Source organism: Nesoenas mayeri (genome assembly GCF_963082525.1).
Source record: "Nesoenas mayeri genome assembly, chromosome: 1".
NCBI classification, from domain to species: domain Eukaryota; kingdom Metazoa; phylum Chordata; class Aves; order Columbiformes; family Columbidae; genus Nesoenas; species Nesoenas mayeri.
The window spans coordinates 119994117-120014068 of NC_137541.1; the positions used below are offsets into that span (position 1 = coordinate 119994117).

Consider the following 19952-nt stretch of genomic DNA (forward strand, 5'->3'; position numbering starts at 1 on the left):
GATATTTACTGTGCTTCTTCACACCAGGGAGTGGTTTTGGAACATCTAAACTGGGTTCCTTTTACAAGAAATTAAACAAGAAGATCAGTTTCAGGAATGCACCTAATTCACCAATTCAATGGTCCACACTGACCTAATGTAAAATAATATCCTACCCTTCCAAAACATGTCTAGTGCCATTGTTAGGCCCTCAGCACCAGTGTTGTTACTCAACAGTTCTGCTCTTACTGTTCGTTTAGGCACGGTCTGGAGTATTACATCATGTCTTAAATAGGTTATCCCTATAGATCTATGTTTTGTGTCATGGATGTTGGAGATGAAAATGTTTTTTTAGAACAAATATAGACATCTGTTGGTTCATTTTGATTTGGTTTTTGTTTGTTGTTGTTTTTCAGAAGGGTATGGCTATGATTTTTGGTTTTCTCCTTAGCTGTTAATTTGCTACTCACACGTAAATGTACATGTATACTTAATGTTCTTTATTTCCCTTTCCCTCTCTCTTATTTTGATTTAAATTTCCAGAACCACTAAAAGCCACGATCAGCCCACGGAAAGTAAAAAGCAGTGTTGGTAGTCAAGTGTCCTTGTCCTGCAGTGTGACGGGAACTGAGGACCAGGAGCTCTCCTGGTATCGTAATGGTGAAATCATCAACCCTGGTAACAATGTTCGGATCACTGGCATCAATCGGGAGAACCTTATTATGGATGGCATGGCCAAAAGTGATGGTGGAGCTTACCAGTGCTTTGTGCGCAAGGACAAGATGTCTGCTCAAGACTATGTACAGGTGGTACTAGAAGGTCAGTCACTACCTGCTTAGCAATTCTGGTCTCCATAATAATTTATACGTCATCTTTGGTATCATCATTTCATAGTGAGGAATTGAGGACCCTAAATGAGAGAAGGGAGTACTTATAAATTGTCAGTGAGTTTTATTGTGTCCCATTCTGAACAAAAACTAATGGAATGAAAAAATTGATCTGAAAAAAGAAATTACTCCTGAGTAGTCCTTCCAGTCTTGTTTTGTTTTGTTTTGTTTTGTTTTGTTTTTGTTCAGGTGGATGGTGGTGGTGCTAGTTTTTTTTACATTAGCTTTTCAGTTACACATGAGAGAAAAGGTCTTTATTTAACTCCAAGCATCATCCGGGCATGGCTTTTATGATTGGCTGTATTGGCTGGAGGCTTGGAGATTGTCTTAACTAACTGACACAATGTTCTACATGATAATCAAGTGAGAAAAGTTATCCATTTGTACAGAGCCAGTTCACTAATGAGGCTGTAGTGCAGTCATGGCATGAACACTCTTTTTAGAGTCTTTGTAGAAAAAGAAGAGATTACCTGCCTGGACTGAGTTACCTCGGCAACCATCTTCTGTGACTAAGAAAGCCTAAAGAGCATATTGATAATCTATCATGATGTCGAGAGAGTGTAAGTTATCAGAGAGCAACAGCAGGAACGATTTCAAAGACACTCAGGTCTCACTGGGAAAATAATGTCTGCTTTAATCTCCAAAAAAAGCCTGTCACTTGAATTAAAAAAAAAAAAAAAAGGAGGAGGAGGAGTGGCAGAGGTACATAGTGTGCACACTCACAGATTTATTGGTCCTTTATCAGCTTGCTTTCAGGATAAAAAGCTTTTTTTGTTGTTGCTCTTGTTTTGTTTTCTGAGGGATGACAGTATCTAATACCCAGTAAAGTAAAGGAAGAGAGTTTGAGATGAAAATAAATAAATAAATTAGAAATCTGTCATGTAACCAATGGGACAGAAATGAAAAGGAGATGGGGACAGAGAAGAAAATTATGGAATCAAATAAAATCAAGTGGTCCCTTAGGGATGCTGAGGTCTTTCAGCAGTCTTAGAGTGGCAGTACCTTATGTTTTGTATTATGTGGCAAGAAAGAGAATTTTGCAGCCCTGTTTTTACTTCTGCTGTGATTCAGCATGTTTTGTGGGGATTCTTGCACAGATCATGCCAGTTCCCTCAGTTTCCTTGGTGATGTTGCACTGAAACTGCAATGTAAGAACTGAGCTTTCCAGGGCGGTTCATCAAGGTTCAAGCCTCCGAAACACATAGGTAATACATAGCAGAGTGTACGTGAAGAGAGGGTACATAGTGTGCACAAATAGTATTTCACACAGAGTATGAGACATGTCAGCCTTGTCCTGTCATCCTCTGTCCTCTACAAAAGTGAACGGAGTTGTCCTCAAAGGGCTTCGTGTACAAGGTGAGTTTTCAAAGTGTCTTTGGCCCCTCTCTAGGCAATAAGGAGCATTTTCCTTCTGTTTCTTGCAGACACTAATGCTGTAGGAACACTGGAGTTAGCTTACTTGCCACTTGGCTCTTTAAAATCGCACAGTACCTGCAGCACTGTTGTCCAGACTTTGGACTGGATTGCTTTCTGTGTTCTGCATACTGAGCTTGGTGTGTGGCCTTTTGCTCCCAGTTACACTGAAATTCCTTCTAGATACACCTTCGAAAGTATGATTTTCGAAGGAGAACAAACATGCGTTGCATGATCTCAGAAAGGACTTCTTAACTAATAGCAGAGTGCCAGCACTCCTCAACTCCCCACTGAACTCTCTAGATAGGTGTTATTTAATATTGCTTCCTACTTACAATATCTCCAAGTTTCTGTCTCCATCCATTAACTTTATTTACTTGCCTGGTAGAGGCTGAGTAAATTGTGACATGGATCACAAGATAAAACATTTGAATGCTCTCATTTCAGAGGAATATTTATCTTTAACAAAAAAGGACCACAGAAATAAACTGGCATCACTGCTGTTACTGGCAATCTGTATTCAGAAAAGCTGAATTTAATAGTTTTCTAAATGGGGTATTGTGAATCAGGACTAAACTGCATTGGCACAGCTGTGCAAAATTAGCCTATGCAAGTTATGCCTGGCTTTTGCCAACAGAATTCATCCTTAGCTTTCCAAGGACCTGTAATCCACCAGAAGAAAAATTCCAAATGTGTTGAAGCTTTGCTGTATGTCTTTTGTGGTGAACTGTATATGGCTTTAACAGTTTTCTGCAAGAACCTGGCAGTTCATACAGCTGTTCAGAACCCCAATCCATCTATTCAGGTGCTTTTCCTTCAGCAGAATCAGTACTAGGTTTCTCAGAAGGTGAAAAAGAAACCTACAGTGAGCAAAGTGAAAGGACTGTTTAAGTACTTTACCACCAAAATTTGTTTCCCTCTCTCAATAATTAGAGTTACATCCTGGAACACAATTGTGTGCATCACTTCTAAAAAAGTTCTTGGCTCATGTGATAGAGTCAAAGATAGAGGGAACAAGCTTTATACCATGTAAGTACTATTCGCCTGCTTTTCTTTCCCTTGGCAGATGGAACTCCCAAAATAATTTCTGCCTTCAATGAGAAAGTGGTGAGTCCAGGAGAGCCAGTCTCCCTTATGTGTAATGTGAAGGGGACTCCTCTGCCTACAATCACTTGGACTCTGGATGAAGATCCCATTGTGAAGGACGGCAGTCATCGTATCAGCCAGATTATCACCTCCGAAGGCAACGTGGTCAGTTACCTGAATATCTCTAATGCTCAGGTTCGAGATGGTGGAGTTTATCGCTGTACTGCCAACAACTCTGCTGGAGTCGTCCTGTACCAGGCTCGAATAAACGTAAGAGGTGCTTGTCAAATCAGCTCCTCAAAAAAACACACATAACTCATTGTAGTGGAAAAGAAGATTGTTGCATGTGATGAAATGAGTCTCGGAATGCCAAAACCAACTTACTGGTTTTCCTCTCCTTTTCTTCCTCCCTCTCTTTTCCCACCTTGCCTCTCCAGCCCCATCTAAAAAGTGTATGGTATGGTAAAACGTTGGAAGAACACTTTGGCTTGTGTTCTATAGCTAATTTTTCCTATAGTCCTCATTAGTATACGGTTTCCTTACTTTAGTCCTGCTATGCATGGGGCTTTTTCCTTTCCTTTTCTCCTTTACTTGACCGACATTCATTGTAGTTATTCATATATAGAGTACTTTAGCTTGTATTTCTAGCTCTACGTGGCATAATACCCATCCTCATGGAATTATACTTTATATACAATTTAAAAAGCTAACTTTGTCAGTGTTCTCATGTATAACAGGTTTCTAGCTTTGTATCAGTTATGGTATTTCATATTAATTAAATCATCCTCAGCCTTTTGATTTTAATGCAGCAAAAATTTTATCAAACGAATGTTGGAAAATGCAAACATATATCCCCACACAATTAATACATATGCCTCAGGGTAAGGAAAAACTAGAGCATATAAAGATTAGGGAAACTGCTTAAGTAGCTCTTAAAAGCAAAAACTGTCAAATTCTAAGAAATGTTGTGTGAGTCACATCTGTAACTCCTTAACTTTTGTATATTCAGAAAGATTATACGCATGTTTCCTCAAGTAAATATGCCTTTAAATTGTTTTCAGGAGTTTCTTTTTCTCTTTCTAGGACCAGCAAGCATTCGACCAATGAAGAACATCACAGCAATAGCTGGACGGGACACCTACATCCACTGCCGTGTGATCGGCTACCCGTATTACTCCATCAAGTGGTACAAGAACTCTAACCTGCTACCATTTAACCATCGCCAAGTGGCATTTGAGAACAATGGGACACTGAAACTTTCAGATGTGCAGAAGGAAGTAGACGAAGGCGAATACACGTGCAATGTACTTGTTCAACCGCAGCTGTCCACCAGCCAGAGTGTGCACGTGACAGTAAAAGGTGAGGCTGACTTAGAAGACCAGATCCAAGCTAATAGCTGTATCATTTATAGAAATGCAGAACTGCACAAAAAGGATTGTGCAGGCAGTTAGATAATGAGCACTTAAGGTTAGTCCATATTTGTGTTTATTTTTAATGATGACATAGGTGCTAATCAGTCACTGTGTCTTGTTCGCTCTTGACTTTTACCCTCCTTTGTTCAGCTAGCAAAGCATTGCTTTCTAAGTGGAAGCCTTGCAGAATCAAGCTATCTATGAGCAGTTTTCACTACAACAACTCAGTAGATTAATATTTTGTTACCTAGGTTTCACTGGTGACTCTCTGCTGGATGACAAATTTAACATTTTCATTAGCCATTGACTTCCCAGCTTTTAAAAAATAAGATGTGAATTTTAACCTATGTGTGTCTACCAATAAGCTGAGATAGAAAAGAAAAGCATTAAACTTGATTTCCTCTTATTAAATGTGCTTTTCTGAGTGTTCTTGATGCTTAGAAAAGTAGCACTGTAAATAAATGTGACTTGAAATTCTAATAGGATGCTTCAAATAGTCCCAAACAAAGATGTTCAGATGACAGACCTAAAAGACTTCAGCAATAGATGAGAACAGGAATTTTTTTAGCATTGTATTCTGACTATTCTGACATTGGTAATATTCAAACCTATTCACAAGGGCACAAAAGACAGAAAAACTGATTGCAGTAATGCATACTTTTGAGCAATGAGGTCACTGAATAGTGCACTTCATGTGAACCTGTAGAAGGAATTGAGGTATAATTTCACTGTTCCCTAAGTTCTTAGAAACTTTCTCTGGGCTTTTTATGGGGGAAGAGGAGAGAAGCAAAGGAAGCTTGATTTCTATATCTATTCTCAGATAAGACACAAAGAACAACAGTAAAGTAAAATAACTTTGTTACAGACATCTGATCTTTTAACTTCTTCCTCTTCTGTTTGTTTAGCCCTTTCTTGTTTTCATTCTGGAGTGATGTAATTGCTAGTTATTTCAAGAGGTTAGGGGATTAAATTTAAGCCACTAGCAATTTGAACTCTGAAAGGCATGATATCTCACACACTTGAGACCGTCACAGGCACTGGTCATACACTGCAGCATAAAAAGCTAATTTCAACATTTCTTTTCATGTATGCAGTACCTTGCTTGACTTTATGACATTATCACAGATCTCTTGATGTAGTTTAGGAACTGAATACCAGATAAGAAATTGTCTTGCTGTTGCCCTAGCAGTTCACCATGGTAAATCTAATGGGGAACACTGCCTCCTAAGTGATACAATTCTTCCAATGACTATCAAAATTAATGTAGCCAGACAAAAAAAAAAAAAAAAAATACAGTAGTCTATCTTTACAGCTTGGGAAATTAGATCATACTGATTGGTACCTCAGGTGCAATACTTTTCATTTTGTTTGTTTGTTTGTTTTTCCCATTAGGTTACAATTTCAAACTCAAAAATTCCTCCCACAAAAAGCAGATTTTCAGCTCTGTCACTTTTGATTGACCTATAGCTTTTGTCAATTATTTGACTTCCTTGAAGGGATTCTACTGTATTTCTGGATATTCCACTGCCAAGGCCATTGGTAGTCAGAAATCTCGAACAGTGACTGCGAGTACTTGCATAAACATGTGGCACATATGAAAAGTGCCAGTAGGCCAAACTGCTGCTGCATCTGTGATACAGCCTCATCCTGCATTTGCTCCACAAGGCAGATGCATCAGAGCAGTGCAATTTGCAGTGTGAAAACTGATCTGTAGCATGTGCAAAGCACACATGTCAGTGTGGCTCATATCTATTGGTCTGGAGTTGCCAAAATTGACTACTAAGTGTCCTGGCTACTTCAGTGTGCCCTGGCCTTGACGAGACATTTAAAAAAATGGTTAATATCCTGTCCTCATATGCTAAGCCCAAAATGTCAAAGGTGAGGTTTGTATGTCAGGCCTGAACAATTCTCAAGGTTCTGCTATCATAGCCAGAAGTCAGCATTGCCATGGTGTTTTTTTAGATGGCTGTGTATTATTTTCTTCCATAACTGCATAGTGATTTTATCTAACATATTAACAGACAATTAAAAGTGGCCTGTTGCTTCAAAATATTGGTTTTGCTGTCTTTCCCTTTTATAGATTCCAAAGTTAAGGTGCTGAGTTTTCAGACACTTATGTTTGATTCCGAGAAATATAAAATAAGCCCAGCTTGTGCACTAGAGGTTTGAAGTGCTCGGAAGTATGAAATTATAAGGGGGTTAATATCAGTGCCTACATCTCCTTATTTATAATTCAGTTTCTCATGACATCAGTATATTTATTTCTTATCCAAAGAAACAGAGGGATAACTATTGTCACTTTCAACATCACGAGTCCTTTGTTCTCACTTCTGCTACAAGCTTCCTGGGTCACCTCAAATCAGCCATCCGGAGGGTGATTCAGAAGAGATGATACTCAATAAGTGGTTACTTGGTATTTTGTTTCCTCCATGTTCAATTCTGAAGACATAATTATCAATTTCCTCATGAGCTTTTCTGAGATTATAATCTCTGTGGTATCAAAGTGTTTCAGAAACAATGCATTCATTTTTAAAACCCACCTGGGTGATCAGGAGCATATTGGCAAATAGCAGCTGAGGCATAGACTGAACTTTAAAGTATCCACAAATGTTTGTATGTTCAATTTCAGAAGCCCACAGCTTGATTTTTCAAGTTTACTTGTTATATAGCATGTTCAAAGCTCTATTTCCATTAAAATGATGTTGCTTCTGAGAGTACGTTTTCCTTCTTCAGATCACTCACATCACCCAGCTGAGTAACATCCTGGGAAATACAAATTTAGTAAAATTACCTGAGAGATCTGTGACAAAGGTGGATGCAGAATTTGGTTCTACAGGGCAGTATCTGTCTGCATTATGCATAAAACTGGACTTTTTTTTTTGCAGTCTTCTACCACATTTACTGACCACTTTCCAAACTCTAAAGTATATGAAGCATCCTTGTTCTGTCTTGAACAAAGACTTGCTAAAAGCAGCATCCAAATACAGATACGCAACAGTATGAGCATGTAATTAAATACAAGAGGCTGAACATAACATAGAGACCATAGAGAATTTTGAGATTTACGAACATCCGAATGAAAGCAAAATCTCGAGGACATTCTTCAGAAATCACTGTAAGATCTCAGGAGAACAGAAAAATTATTGACAACAACTTCAAAACTAAATCCTGGCTGCCTGAGAGCCCAAGAGTTGGGGCTTGTAGAGCCTTGCTGTGCAGCCTCCCACCTGGCAGACTGTCAGAAAACCAAAAGCTTGGGAGCTGGGCAGTTACACGCTATTTGACCTTAGGTCAGTGATTTCTTTGCATTACTGACTGGAAGAATCAATTAAACACCACACAAAATCAGTTGTCTCATTTTTCAGTAATAACTGGTACCCTTGTTTGCATAGCCACCTACCTCAGAGATCTGTAGACTCCAGGTCATTCTGTCCCACAGAGATGTGACATGCCACCCCTTATCATCCCTTGCCTGTCCTTTGTCTCTGTTTCAAAAACGGCATCTTGGAAGCTAGCAGTCCCATAAACTGGCTGGTGGGACCTGAGTGGATAAGCTGCCAGGAAAATATGCAGGTTTCTACTTGGCAGACATAGCTCTGTTGGAACTGTGCCTGAGCCCTAACAGAGCTTTCTGGAAATCAGGCCATCTTGGCATTATTATTTTTATATTTAGACAAATAAATTGGCCAGTCCTCAGTTCTGACAAAAAAAAACCAAAACACGAAAACTATTCACCCTGCAATGCATACCTAATGGGGAGGAGGCTACAAATGTACTTACAAGCTTAATTTCTGGGATTTTATACCTGTTGACCACTTGCCTTTGTAACTGTAATAATACTCTTTCAACATGTTTTGCTTTGGCCTGTGTTAAATGCAATTTTCTTTTTAGCTTTTTTAAAAAATTATTTATTTATTTTATTTGTAAAGTAAAATGAACCTCTTTTCCTTCTCCTCCTCCAAACTGGAAATAGTAGTTACTGCCATCCTCAGAAGTAATCATTGAGATTAGCCTTGCTAAGGATACTGCATAGGTCTTTGCCAAGAACAGAATTATTCTTAACAGTGCTAGTTTCTTACTCTGTATTTGGCCCAGATGTAGTGGTTTGCCAGTGGGGTTCGTATACATCTACTGACAGCAGAGGACTGCTGAAGTCAGACATCCTAAGGAGAAGAATATTCTGTAGAATATGTAGAGTTTTGTGTTAATTCCTCCTAAGTATGAACTGTCCTCCTCAATCTTCTCCAGCTAATCTTTGCCCAAGCTGTTAGTCACTGGAAAATTTCTTCTCTGGATCTGGTAACTGTGGTGGTTTTGTCTATTTATTTACTTGCTTTTGCTCAGACTGCAAATTGTGGTCAACCTTATGAGTACTTTTTGTAAGGACAGCAAGAATGTCTGATACTAGTGCCATCACCTGCAAAACCTGAAATCCATGCTGCTAACGGTAGGGCAGATGGAACTTCTCAGATTCTCATGATGATTTTTCTTTACTTTTATGGTAGGATCAATATATACTGCATCCCTGTTTTTCCACTCTCGCACCTTGTTCTTGGAAATGGCCAAACAGTTGTAGCTGAAACTTCCCAGCTGAAACAACTCAGACTGAGCCAGACACCTGGCCTGGAAAAATACTATCTAAACAGAAGTCAAACTGCAAGCAAACAAAAATAGCCTTATAATGAGAAGTATTGGCAAATAAAGAAAGAGGTTATATTACCTATCCTATCTGTAAGTTTCATATTTACATTGAAAAACAACCCTTCAAGTGGCATGATGGTAAAATAATAATAACAGTATCTCTTCTACAGCATTTTAGGAGATCTCAAAGCATTTTAAAAACAGAAATGAGTCATTATCTGCTTTCTTTTATTATGTAATTTATAGTAATAGTTTTCCCAGCTGCAGTAAAAGCCATCAGTAGTAAGTGATAATTTTCTTTTCATCAGTCTCATGGGACACACTTCTCATGTAAACAGCCTGCTGCTATTCACACTTCTCCAACAGAAATTAATTGGAAAAGAAACCCCTGAGAGGAAAGGGTGCAGCATCGTTAAAATAAAAATGCGGCGTTCAAAAGGACTGTTTCTGATCTTGTAAAGCTTATGTATCTCATTGATTTAGAAGGTTTCTCATTGCCTTATGCCAAAGTAATAGCACTTCACCTGTTGTGAAGCATGTAATAGAATTGCACCAGACTGTTTCTTTTTAGAAAACAAGAAAACCAAACATGGGTTATTTCTACATAATTTCGTATTGCAATTATTTGAATAGATTCTCCTCATCTTTCCTGGGAAGTATCCAGATTTTTCTAATATATAAGTTGTTGGCCAATTTGTATTGCAGAATAGTTCAGGGAGGGCTGGTTTAGATAGTTAAAAATATACAGGCACAAAAGGGAAAAAAACATCAGGAGAAAACTTTCAAAGTTTCTTGGGACCATGGGGCATGCCATCATCAAACTAATCTGCTGATCTGTTTATGCTTTAGTCTGTGTCATGGATTATGGCAAGTGTGAATTCAGTTTCGTGCACATATCTAAGACATAACTTATCTGTCCTACTGACTGAATCTTGCCAATAATTTGAGTCAGAAAAAACTTTTGGTCTTGATGTCCTTCAGATACTTCTTTCATTGTATTACTTCCTTCTTTTCTTTCACTCTCCCATGCAATATTTTTGTGCGTCCCTCCAAGCTTGTTGCAACTTCTTCGGGAAGAAATATTAATATCTCTAGAAGTGACTGGAGTTGTCATATGCAGGAATCACGCAAGAGCCATATGGTGAAGATGGATGAGAATGTCTAGTCACGCAAAAGATCCTGCAAAAATCCACTTAACAGTCATTGTTGGGTCACATGATGAGCATGGGGACTTGTTATGGGGAGCAAGCAGTGGCAGCGGTCTGATTTAAGGAACATTCACTTTGGTAGTGATATCTCTCATGTTAAAACCCCAGCATTTAACCCTTGAAAGTACCTGAACAAAAGACTGAAACAGTCTGGTATTCAATTTGTGAGACTGGACAGGTTTGTGTAAATTTTTTGCCATTCAACACACAACAACTCAAGGTTAGAATTACCTTAAATAGCTGACTTACATTCTTTAAAAGCTCCCAAGTGTCATGTGGATGCTGCAGTCAAGTGTCTTATTTTGTAGCAGTACACTTAGAATATACTGTCCTCCTAAAGTCTTCACCTCTGACACTGCAGATAATGGTCACCCAAAAATGTACGTTAAAGTTGTTTCATTACAAACCTAGTCTTCAAGATGAGGAATTAGTATATACAAATATAAGCCTTTTAACTTAAATCTAAAATAAAACTCACTAGGTTTGTGCACGGTCTTATATATTTCAAACACAATTTAAGTTGATGTATGGATATGTTTATTTTTGAATTATGTAAACAGTATGATATGAGCCTTAATACTTGAGTAAGAGCCTCAGCAAAGGAGTTCAAGAGTATCTGTATGTCATGCTTGGGTTTATCAAAAGCTAGCCCACTTCTCTCTCTTAAAATGCAGCTTTACTTACTTCGGTTCCGGAAGAAAGCATTTTCTTGCTTTTGTATGTATTTTGTCAATTATATTTGAAATACTTTCTTATGCATTTGTTAAATTTTTTCTTAACTTTTTAAGCACTTTACTGCATCAAGTTAGTGTGAGCTATTAGCAGTGTATGTGTAAGTGCATATAGGAAGTACAAATATAAAGCAAGACTGTGTGCATGCACATGGCAGCATGGGTCTGGAGTATGCTGGCCTAATTTCAAATCATTATGTATAATAAACAGCATGCAAAAACAAGACAGGATCAACCCTATGGAAACTGAAGGATGATATAAAAACAGCTGCTTATGTATAGTCCTGGGATAAAGGTGAAAGGGCAGCTAGTGTGAGACAGGTCAAACTACTCATGGGAATGATTTTCAGAGCCAGAGTTCATTCAGTTAAAATTCTCTCTCATCTAAATCTGGAACTTTTGGATACAGTGATTGTTGGTTTCAACTTTTCACGGTGTTACCTGAGGACAAAGATACCTTTAGATCATCTAGGGGCTAAACAATGGCAATAGCTCTGGACCAGGTTCCAAAAGCATAGTAAAAATAACTGTTAAGTGCTTCTGGATACATAGCCTACAAATGAGGCTTTTCCTCAGGAGGCACTTGAACAATGAAGGTAACTGCTTGTTGTGTTAATATACTCCTGCAGCTTCTATCTTATCTTTAAATGAGTAAAGAGTTTTTTGGGGGTTTGTTTGTTTGTTTGTTGATTTTTTTTGTTTTGTTATTTTTCTTTTAAAAATAAATAGCAAATGCATCTCCTTGGACAGGGAACTGAGCTTCCCACCGTCCTATGTTTGCAGGGTGCTTCATATGATAAGGGCATGAACTTTTCCTCTCACAATGGAGGCTGAAAGGACGTTGTTCAACAGGTAGATGAGAATGACACAAAAGCACTCGGTTTCTACACAACATTTTACATCCTTTCTTATTTTGGAAAACCTCCCAGAACAGCATCAGGGACCCTGTGAGCTACCAGTATTGCATTGAAGGAGAGAGAAGTGGGGACTAAGGCAAAGGGTGAAGCTTCTTTCTTAAGCTCCCCTGGGGAATACACACCACAGCGTTTGTTGCCACACTTGGCAACAGCTCCTGACAAATTACTGCAGCTTGTTGTGGTAAGATATTGAAGATGTTGGAATACAGGCTTAATTTTGGTAACTAATGAACCTACAAATAGAGGGAAATGTTGTGCAACAGCAGAGGGATTGCAGGATTAGTTTGGTTCTTTTTTTTTTTTTTTTTTTTTTTTTCCATGCATACAGTCAGAATGTCCTGAAGAATATAATGGTATTCTCTCTTTTCAAGACAGGATACATTAACACACAATGAGGAAACATGGTATGAGGCTGGGCTCAGTACATGTCATTAGCAGATAGTTCAATGAATGACATGCTCTACTGATAAGGCTCGGTATCTACAGGAAAGAAGCAGAAGAATCCAGTGCTTCAGTGACTGTGTGCAATTGCTCAGACCATCACCCACAAGGGATGGAGCTGTTTAGGAGAAACAATAAATGGCTGAGAAAATTTACAAGTGACTGGAGCGTGACTAGAGTTTTTGCAGAGACAAAACAGTTTTGGCTTTTGCACTCCCAGTGCACGAAATCTAGAGTCACATGGCTGCCTTAAGAGGGTACATAGTTGTCTGGTTGCCACTGAGCATCAGCCGATGTACCTGTGTTGTGAGTATTCATTGCCAAAAGTATTTTATATTGTAGGCACAGCTTCTGCAACAGTTCTGTTGCAAGAAAATGCATTAGGGAACCATTTCTAAAGGCAGAGCAGAGGTTGACTTTCATTTTACAGTGCAGAGCCATAGTAGAGGAACACTGTTCACAAGGCTGCTGCAGGAGACAGGCTATCTGCAGGATACTCTGTTTTAGTGAATCATCTCAGCAGTTTCTTCCAACATAACTCCCATGGAACGGAGGGCAAGAAATTAAGGATGTCCCTCTGCTAATGGAGAGCGGCGTGGAAATCCTCCTTGCCCTCCTTTACTGTAATCTCCCAGAGGCAAAAGAGACCTTGCTAGGGCACAAAAACATAATTTAAATCTTCCTACATTAGCACTAATGAGGCTGGCCCATGCTCCTCTTCTTAAATAGACACTTAATTCAAGCACTCATCAATAAAGCATTCCCAAGACACTGAGCATCACTGCCATGCAGCAGAGATTTTCAGTCTTTTGCCTGCTGTGGGTAGATGAAGAAACATCCCTTCCACATACACAAACATGCATACACATACAGCCCTCTGTCTATATAGTCAACATGTAGCAGCTTATATACTAAATACCGTAATTTCACCAAAAAAAATCAAATGCAAGCTCTGAAATATGGTCAAATTAAAGCTATGTATTGGGAAAGAATATTTTTCAACACATTTTGAAATATTTTAAATAAATTTTAAGTATATCTGTCCTACTGTTACATTTTTCTCTTAGAGATAAAGTAGTATACATACCTCTTCTATTTTCAGTGCTTTTTGGCAATCCTACAGATTTAGTTTACAAAAAAAAAAAAAAAAGCACCACCACATGCTGGTTAATCAAGCTTGTTGTTTTATTTTGTCAGAGATATAGATCAACTTTTTACTTCAAAGATAGATATAAGTGTATATAGCAACCTTTGTATTTCAGAAATTACTCATCCAACTTCAGGTGTGTTTTAGTCTATGTTTTTAATAAGTGATTTTTTGTGATTGTTCCCTTCTTCAACTACCTTTTCAGTCCATTATTGTAAATACTGTAACTGAAAAAACATTGTTCCATACTTCAAAGTTATTGCTAGACTATTTACTTTTTTTAAGAACAGATTTTAAATTACACACTGGTTTTCCAAATAAGCTCCTTGTCAGGACTGCAAGCTGCTGCAGGTTGAATATACATTATATTTTATGAAGCAGAAAGAAATGTTGATTTCCTCTGTATCTGAAAGACCTGAGTAGAGGGAAAATGTGCTGTCTATAAATATTTTAGCCTATTTCTGAAATGCTCTGCAGGCTGCTACTTAAATTTTAGAGTTGGTAAATGCAGTCTTGCAGATCAATACTTTCTGAAAAATACTTCAGTGTGACCTAATCTTGCTCCCTGTCTTCTTCATCAGCAAGACAGAGAGTGAGGATGCACATAATAATCATTGAGCAATATGTTGTCTGACTTGTGATATCATTTTGGTTGTGAAAGATTGGTTCAAATTTGTTATACGCTCAGTAGAATATACAGAAGCAATTTGCTAGCCTGTTGTGAATTTTAGCATATCTTTCAGTGATGATGCCCAAGATTAATAGAAGGGTTTGGGTAGAAATGCCCTAGCCAACACAGTAAGCGAGGGGGAGAGAGGGGCACCTGGCATTTAGCAGATATTTGTACTCATCAAGGGAAAAGATTATGTCAAAACCTTTTGACAGCCTCATTCTAAAAATTTCTCATTCCCACTTATAAACCTCTTGTCAATAAATGCTAAGAAAAATCCGGCCTTTTACTGAAATACGTCGTGTGAATGCATTAGCTGTGCTAAGGTGATTACAGGAGACAGGTAGGCATTTTGCCTCACTTTGTGACAGTGGGTCACCAAATGAAAAAACAGTTAATTTCCAGTGCTCAGTGCTCAGTGTTCAAATAGTAATTCATACCACGTTTCTTTTTTCTGCATGCCTAATCTACCAGATTTTCAAAACACAACAGGACAGGTTTTAGTGATTTGCAGATCAGGAAAAGGTATTACATGGTGTGAGAAAAATTGATTGCATCAGCACTTCTCACAGCTGCAGAGAGCAAGGCACTCTCAGAAGAAGCCAGGGAAAGCCTGTAAGGATGGGTTGTGATACCCTGCACCTGATGTTAGCTCTCTGTGGTAGCTGTGCATGGTCATAACTTTTCCTGATCAAATGGCATCATGGCTATGCCAGAAACAGTGGAGTTAATGCTGAGGGAGCTGGGTCTCTTTAGCTTGGAGAAGAGGAGACTGAGGGGTGACCTCATTAACGTTTACAGATGTATAAAGGGTGAGTGTCACGAGGATGGAGCCAGGCTCTTCTCAGTGACAACCAATGATAGGACAAGGGGTAATGGGTGCAAACTGGAACACAAAAGCTTCCACTTAAATTTGAGAAGAAACTTCTTCTCAGTGAGGGTGACAGAGCACTGGAACAGGCTGCCCAGGGGGGTTGTGGAGTCTCCTACTCTGGAGGTATTCAAGACCTGCCTGGACGCCTTCCTGTGTAACCTCATCTAGGTGTTACTGCTCTGGCAGGGGGATTGGACTAGATGATCCTTCGAGGTCCCTTCCAGTTCCTAACATTCTGTGATTCTGTGGTTTGTGCACAATGATATGCATGTACACAAGCATTTGAACATGCCTTTGAATGATGCCTTTGCCCTTTGCGCGGTTTGGTGTCACTTCCTTAATGATAAACTTTCTTACTCCTGATGGACAAGCAGCCAACATATGCAAGAATCTGAAGGAATACATTGAACTACCATAGTAATGGTCACTAATACCTACACCTGCATCCCAGAAATAGGACACTGGTGAAAATGCTGTTGGGGAAGTCAGTGGGCTGGTATACATTTCAACCACTTTGAAGAGTTTTTCTGCTTCTTTTCTGCTTTAGTTCTGGGGAAAACACAGGCTTAGACTTTCTAAAGGGAGAAAGGACAAAAGAAATACAATTACATAAAGCCACCAGCTCCATTTTCTTCTGAAGCTAGCTAATATACAGCAGTATAAATGTTCTGCTGTGGGTATCCTTCAATCTTTCCAGTTAAAGATGTTCCAATATACTACAGAGTACATATAAATAATCTCTCAGGCAAGAGTAGGAAAATACACTCCTATGTTTAAGACACATAACCTCTAGGAACCTTCTCTTTTGATAAATGAGCATTTGAGTACTGCTTGCAAAGTTGGTTTTATAATCTTTTCAGGAGTGATTGATAGAAACCAGTATTAGATCCATGCCCTGGCTGTTAGAGTGTTCCCCTGAGGAGCAGATGTCAGTTCCTTCATCTGGGTGGGTATTTGATTCTCAGTTTAGCAAATTACTAGTAAATGTTGCGACCACAACTTGGAGAGATTGAGGCATGCCCATTAATCCCTGTTTTGTTTATTGAAACCAATGCACTGTTTCCTTTGTTTTTATTAGAAACACCTAAAACCAAAATGTTTTCTAAGAAGTGAAATTCTTCAAGATGGTAGAAAATATGAGTATTTCTTTCATGTGGTTTGTTGTTGGGTTTGTTGTTGTTTTGTTTTGTTAGTTTGCCTTTTTTTTTTTTTTTTTTTTGGTGGGGGGAGATAAGCCACAGAATAATAAGTGGAAAAAAAAAAAAAGAAAAAAGAAAAAATATTTGCCAAGCCAAATATGCTTACCAGGAACTAAATACCAGCTTGATAGTTTATGTGTTGTAGTGGCCCTGTGTTCAGCAATCAGTTTTAACTTAATTTGCTGCACTAGAAGTACTGCATATGTGTTTCACTTCATACCTCTACCCAATCTCATTAAGAATTGTGATTTGAAACAGCAAGAAATAAGTGCCAGGCGCAGTTACAGAAGTTTACACTCCCTTTTATCATGTTCCAGAGGCAAAGCTGGAGCCTCTTCCAGGTTTATTCTGTAACCCTAAGTAAGGCCCTGTTGAGCTCTTCCTGGAGTGTCCAGGCAAGACCACTGGTCAAAGACCCAGAGAGTCACCAGATGGCAGTGTGATTTCTTCAGAGGTATTCAGTACTCTTGCAGGAATCTGCCAGTGGTGTCTGGTGTCTCTAGAAGCCAGGGATTTCACTGTATGTGATCTCTGCTTATGCATTGGGTAGTCAAGGAAAAAAAGGTATTTGCAAAACACATGGTTTCTTTAGCTAAACAGTGCTCTATGGCTATTGAAGGTGGTGCACATCTGTTCCATTGTATTATTTTCAGAAATGAGACTGCAACTGCAATAGCTCCTCTTTCCTCTTTTGTTTCAGTTCCCCCTTTTATTCAGCCTTTTGAGTTTCCGAGATTCTCCATTGGGCAACGGGTCTTCATTCCCTGTGTGGTGGTCTCCGGAGATTTGCCCATCACAATCACCTGGCAGAAGGACGGCAGGCCCATCCCAGCCAGCCTCGGGGTGACGATTGACAACATCGACTTCACCAGCTCCTTAAGGATTTCTAATCTTTCACTGATGCATAATGGGAATTATACCTGTATAGCTAGAAATGATGCAGCAGCTGTGGAGCACCAAAGCCAATTAATTGTGAGAGGTAAGTAGATGTAATTAGTTTGAAGGGCACCAATTAAATGGAATTCATCAGTATTTTGTAATGACATCTGTTTGACGGGAAGTATAAAACCCAGGAAAATATGGTAATCCCTCTTTTCGTAATAGAGAGCACAAAGAGCAATGAAGCACAGAAACTAATATGTCTTTTCTATCTAAAAGTCTCAAAACTAATCAACAACACTGGAGTACATGGGGTGGATGGGGGAGGCATAGGACCGACTTCCTGGAAAATTTTGTGAGGCACAAGTCCATTCATTGGAATCAAACCTTTGAAACAGTATCAAATTCTTCTCTGTTATTGCTGTAGCCTGATTGTTCACTTTTTATTTTTATTTTTTTTTCCTAGATCAGTCTCTCATATAATATTATGTCAATTAAAAAAGCAAAGCATTGATGTTGGCTTCAGGGGGAAAAGATTCCCCTGTTACCATGTTGGTGTTCTTTTTCTTATTTGTATTTATTATGCACTTAGCATGATTTATTTGCTCATCCTGACTTCACAACATTTTGCTTTGAAATAAAGATTAATATAGTTTCAGTAAGTAAACACTTTTATTTGGAAAAGATCTTTTAGAAAGATACCTTGCCTTCAATAGCTTTTACCTTTCGTGTCACACCTTAGCCAAGTTCCCTAGAGATTATGCCTTCTGATACATTTTCAAACTTACTGTGCAAAACTTCAACAAAACTAAATGGCTTCCTTTTTTTTTTTTTTGGAAGCTTTTCAAGGTGTTTGAAATTTTCTTTTTCTTTTTCTTTTTTTTTTTTTAGATAAAATATTTATACTTTTCCCTCTTCACCATCTCTCCTTCTCGCTATCAAGCCATTAGACTCCTCAGAGGACGGTGGCACATGCTGTAGTATTACAAGTGACTGTGGTTATTTCTGCCTGTTGCAGATCACTACATGTTATATCCCTTCATAAGTTTATTGAGATAAATCTTAAAACCATTCAAGGTTTTTTGCCATCATTTCCAGGCTTTTTTTCTCCCTTAAAAAATCAACTGAAGCAAAACTTTCTGAACAACTCTTCATTTTAAGTCAATTATTTCCACTGTCCAAAGGGTATCTTTAATGGATTATTCCTTAGTTTTTCACTTACAGAATGTGCATACTTATTTTTTTATGCTAACATTACCAAAACTCAGCAGCAAATAGCCCCAACACTTTTTCACAAGCTTTAATATTAATATAATTGTAATTATTAAAAAAGACTGCTTTTAATCTTGTGTTATTCAGTACAGATGTTTACTACTTTCCCCATCTATTCAGCAATTCTTAAATTAAGTGGTTTAATTAACTACATGCATGTAATTATTCTTTTTCTAAGCTGTTCTGTTAGATTTGAAACCTATCCATCATCCTAATAGTAAAAGATTTTCTTCACCTTCTCGCTTCCTTTAGAAGGAAAAGTTGACAACCTCCCATCATGACAGTCCACTGTTTATGTCTGCCCTATGCAGAAATGCTGTATCTAATAATAGCTAAGATTGTACCTGATTTGCAATTATACTCAGTGTTTGAAGTAACGGTATTTAATCACTTTAGCAACTCTGTATAGGTTCCTGCAGGCATTTCATCAAAACAGGGTTTATAGGATGATCTTCAGAAACAGAGAAAAAAAAAAAGTTGACACAGGTAGTACCACTGAAAACTATCTCTCTGCAAACACTGTCTTTTTTTCATCACTGAGATCCATGAGGTTATCACAGCACAAGTGAGCCCACATGTGGGTATTTCTGCTCTGACGGTAACAAGTCCTGCTTTCCCCCCTAACTCTGTCCCTGCTCTCCCTGCCTTGCCTGGACTGCAACATCCCTGCCTCCTGCTCTCAGTGGGCAAATCCTCTTCTGGACACAGCTGCTTCTTGCTGCCTTGTTTGGCATTAATTCATTTTCCCACCATGTTCAGGGGAGGAGTTTTGGTGAGCCTGCTCTTGTACCCTTTTCACATCACTGACACCAACACCTCCATTTTCCCCTTGTGTGTTGCTGCTCTAATCGCACATCCTGATGAGGGCTCTGACCCAGCAGTGGCATGACAGGTCTTGGGTACGTGTGGGTGAAGGGCATCCTTATAAACCCATGGGCATGACAGAGGGTAGCTTTTCACTCTCTTTTACCCAGAGGCTTGAAGCCTCTAGAGTCCTGGTCCTGTGACTCATGAGGGCTGAAGTTATGAGGGCTACTTCATTCTTACTCTCTTGCTTATCTGCCTGCCCAACTAGTGCTCTGCAGGAGCCTTATTTAAGCCTCTCTCCTATCTCCTCTTTCTGTATCAGTTTAGATGGTGAAGTCTTAATCAATTTTGCTTATGCATCTGGGATAATAGTTCTCATTCAGAGGGGA

The 19952-nt window shown here is 38.7% G+C and overlaps 1 protein-coding gene across 1 annotated transcript in view; it reads left to right on the forward strand.

Moving 5' to 3' along the window:
• The window catches only part of DSCAM (DS cell adhesion molecule), a gene marked incomplete at both ends in the record, with an annotated part of 466714 nt that overhangs the window by 289394 nt on the left and 157368 nt on the right, over positions 1–19952 (forward strand). The window contains 4 exons of the mRNA XM_080345399.1: positions 523–798; positions 3346–3642; positions 4449–4724; positions 17306–17584. Coding sequence (XP_080201525.1) covers positions 523–798; positions 3346–3642; positions 4449–4724; positions 17306–17584 — 1128 coding nt within the window. The remainder of the gene's footprint in view (positions 1–522; positions 799–3345; positions 3643–4448; positions 4725–17305; positions 17585–19952) is intronic.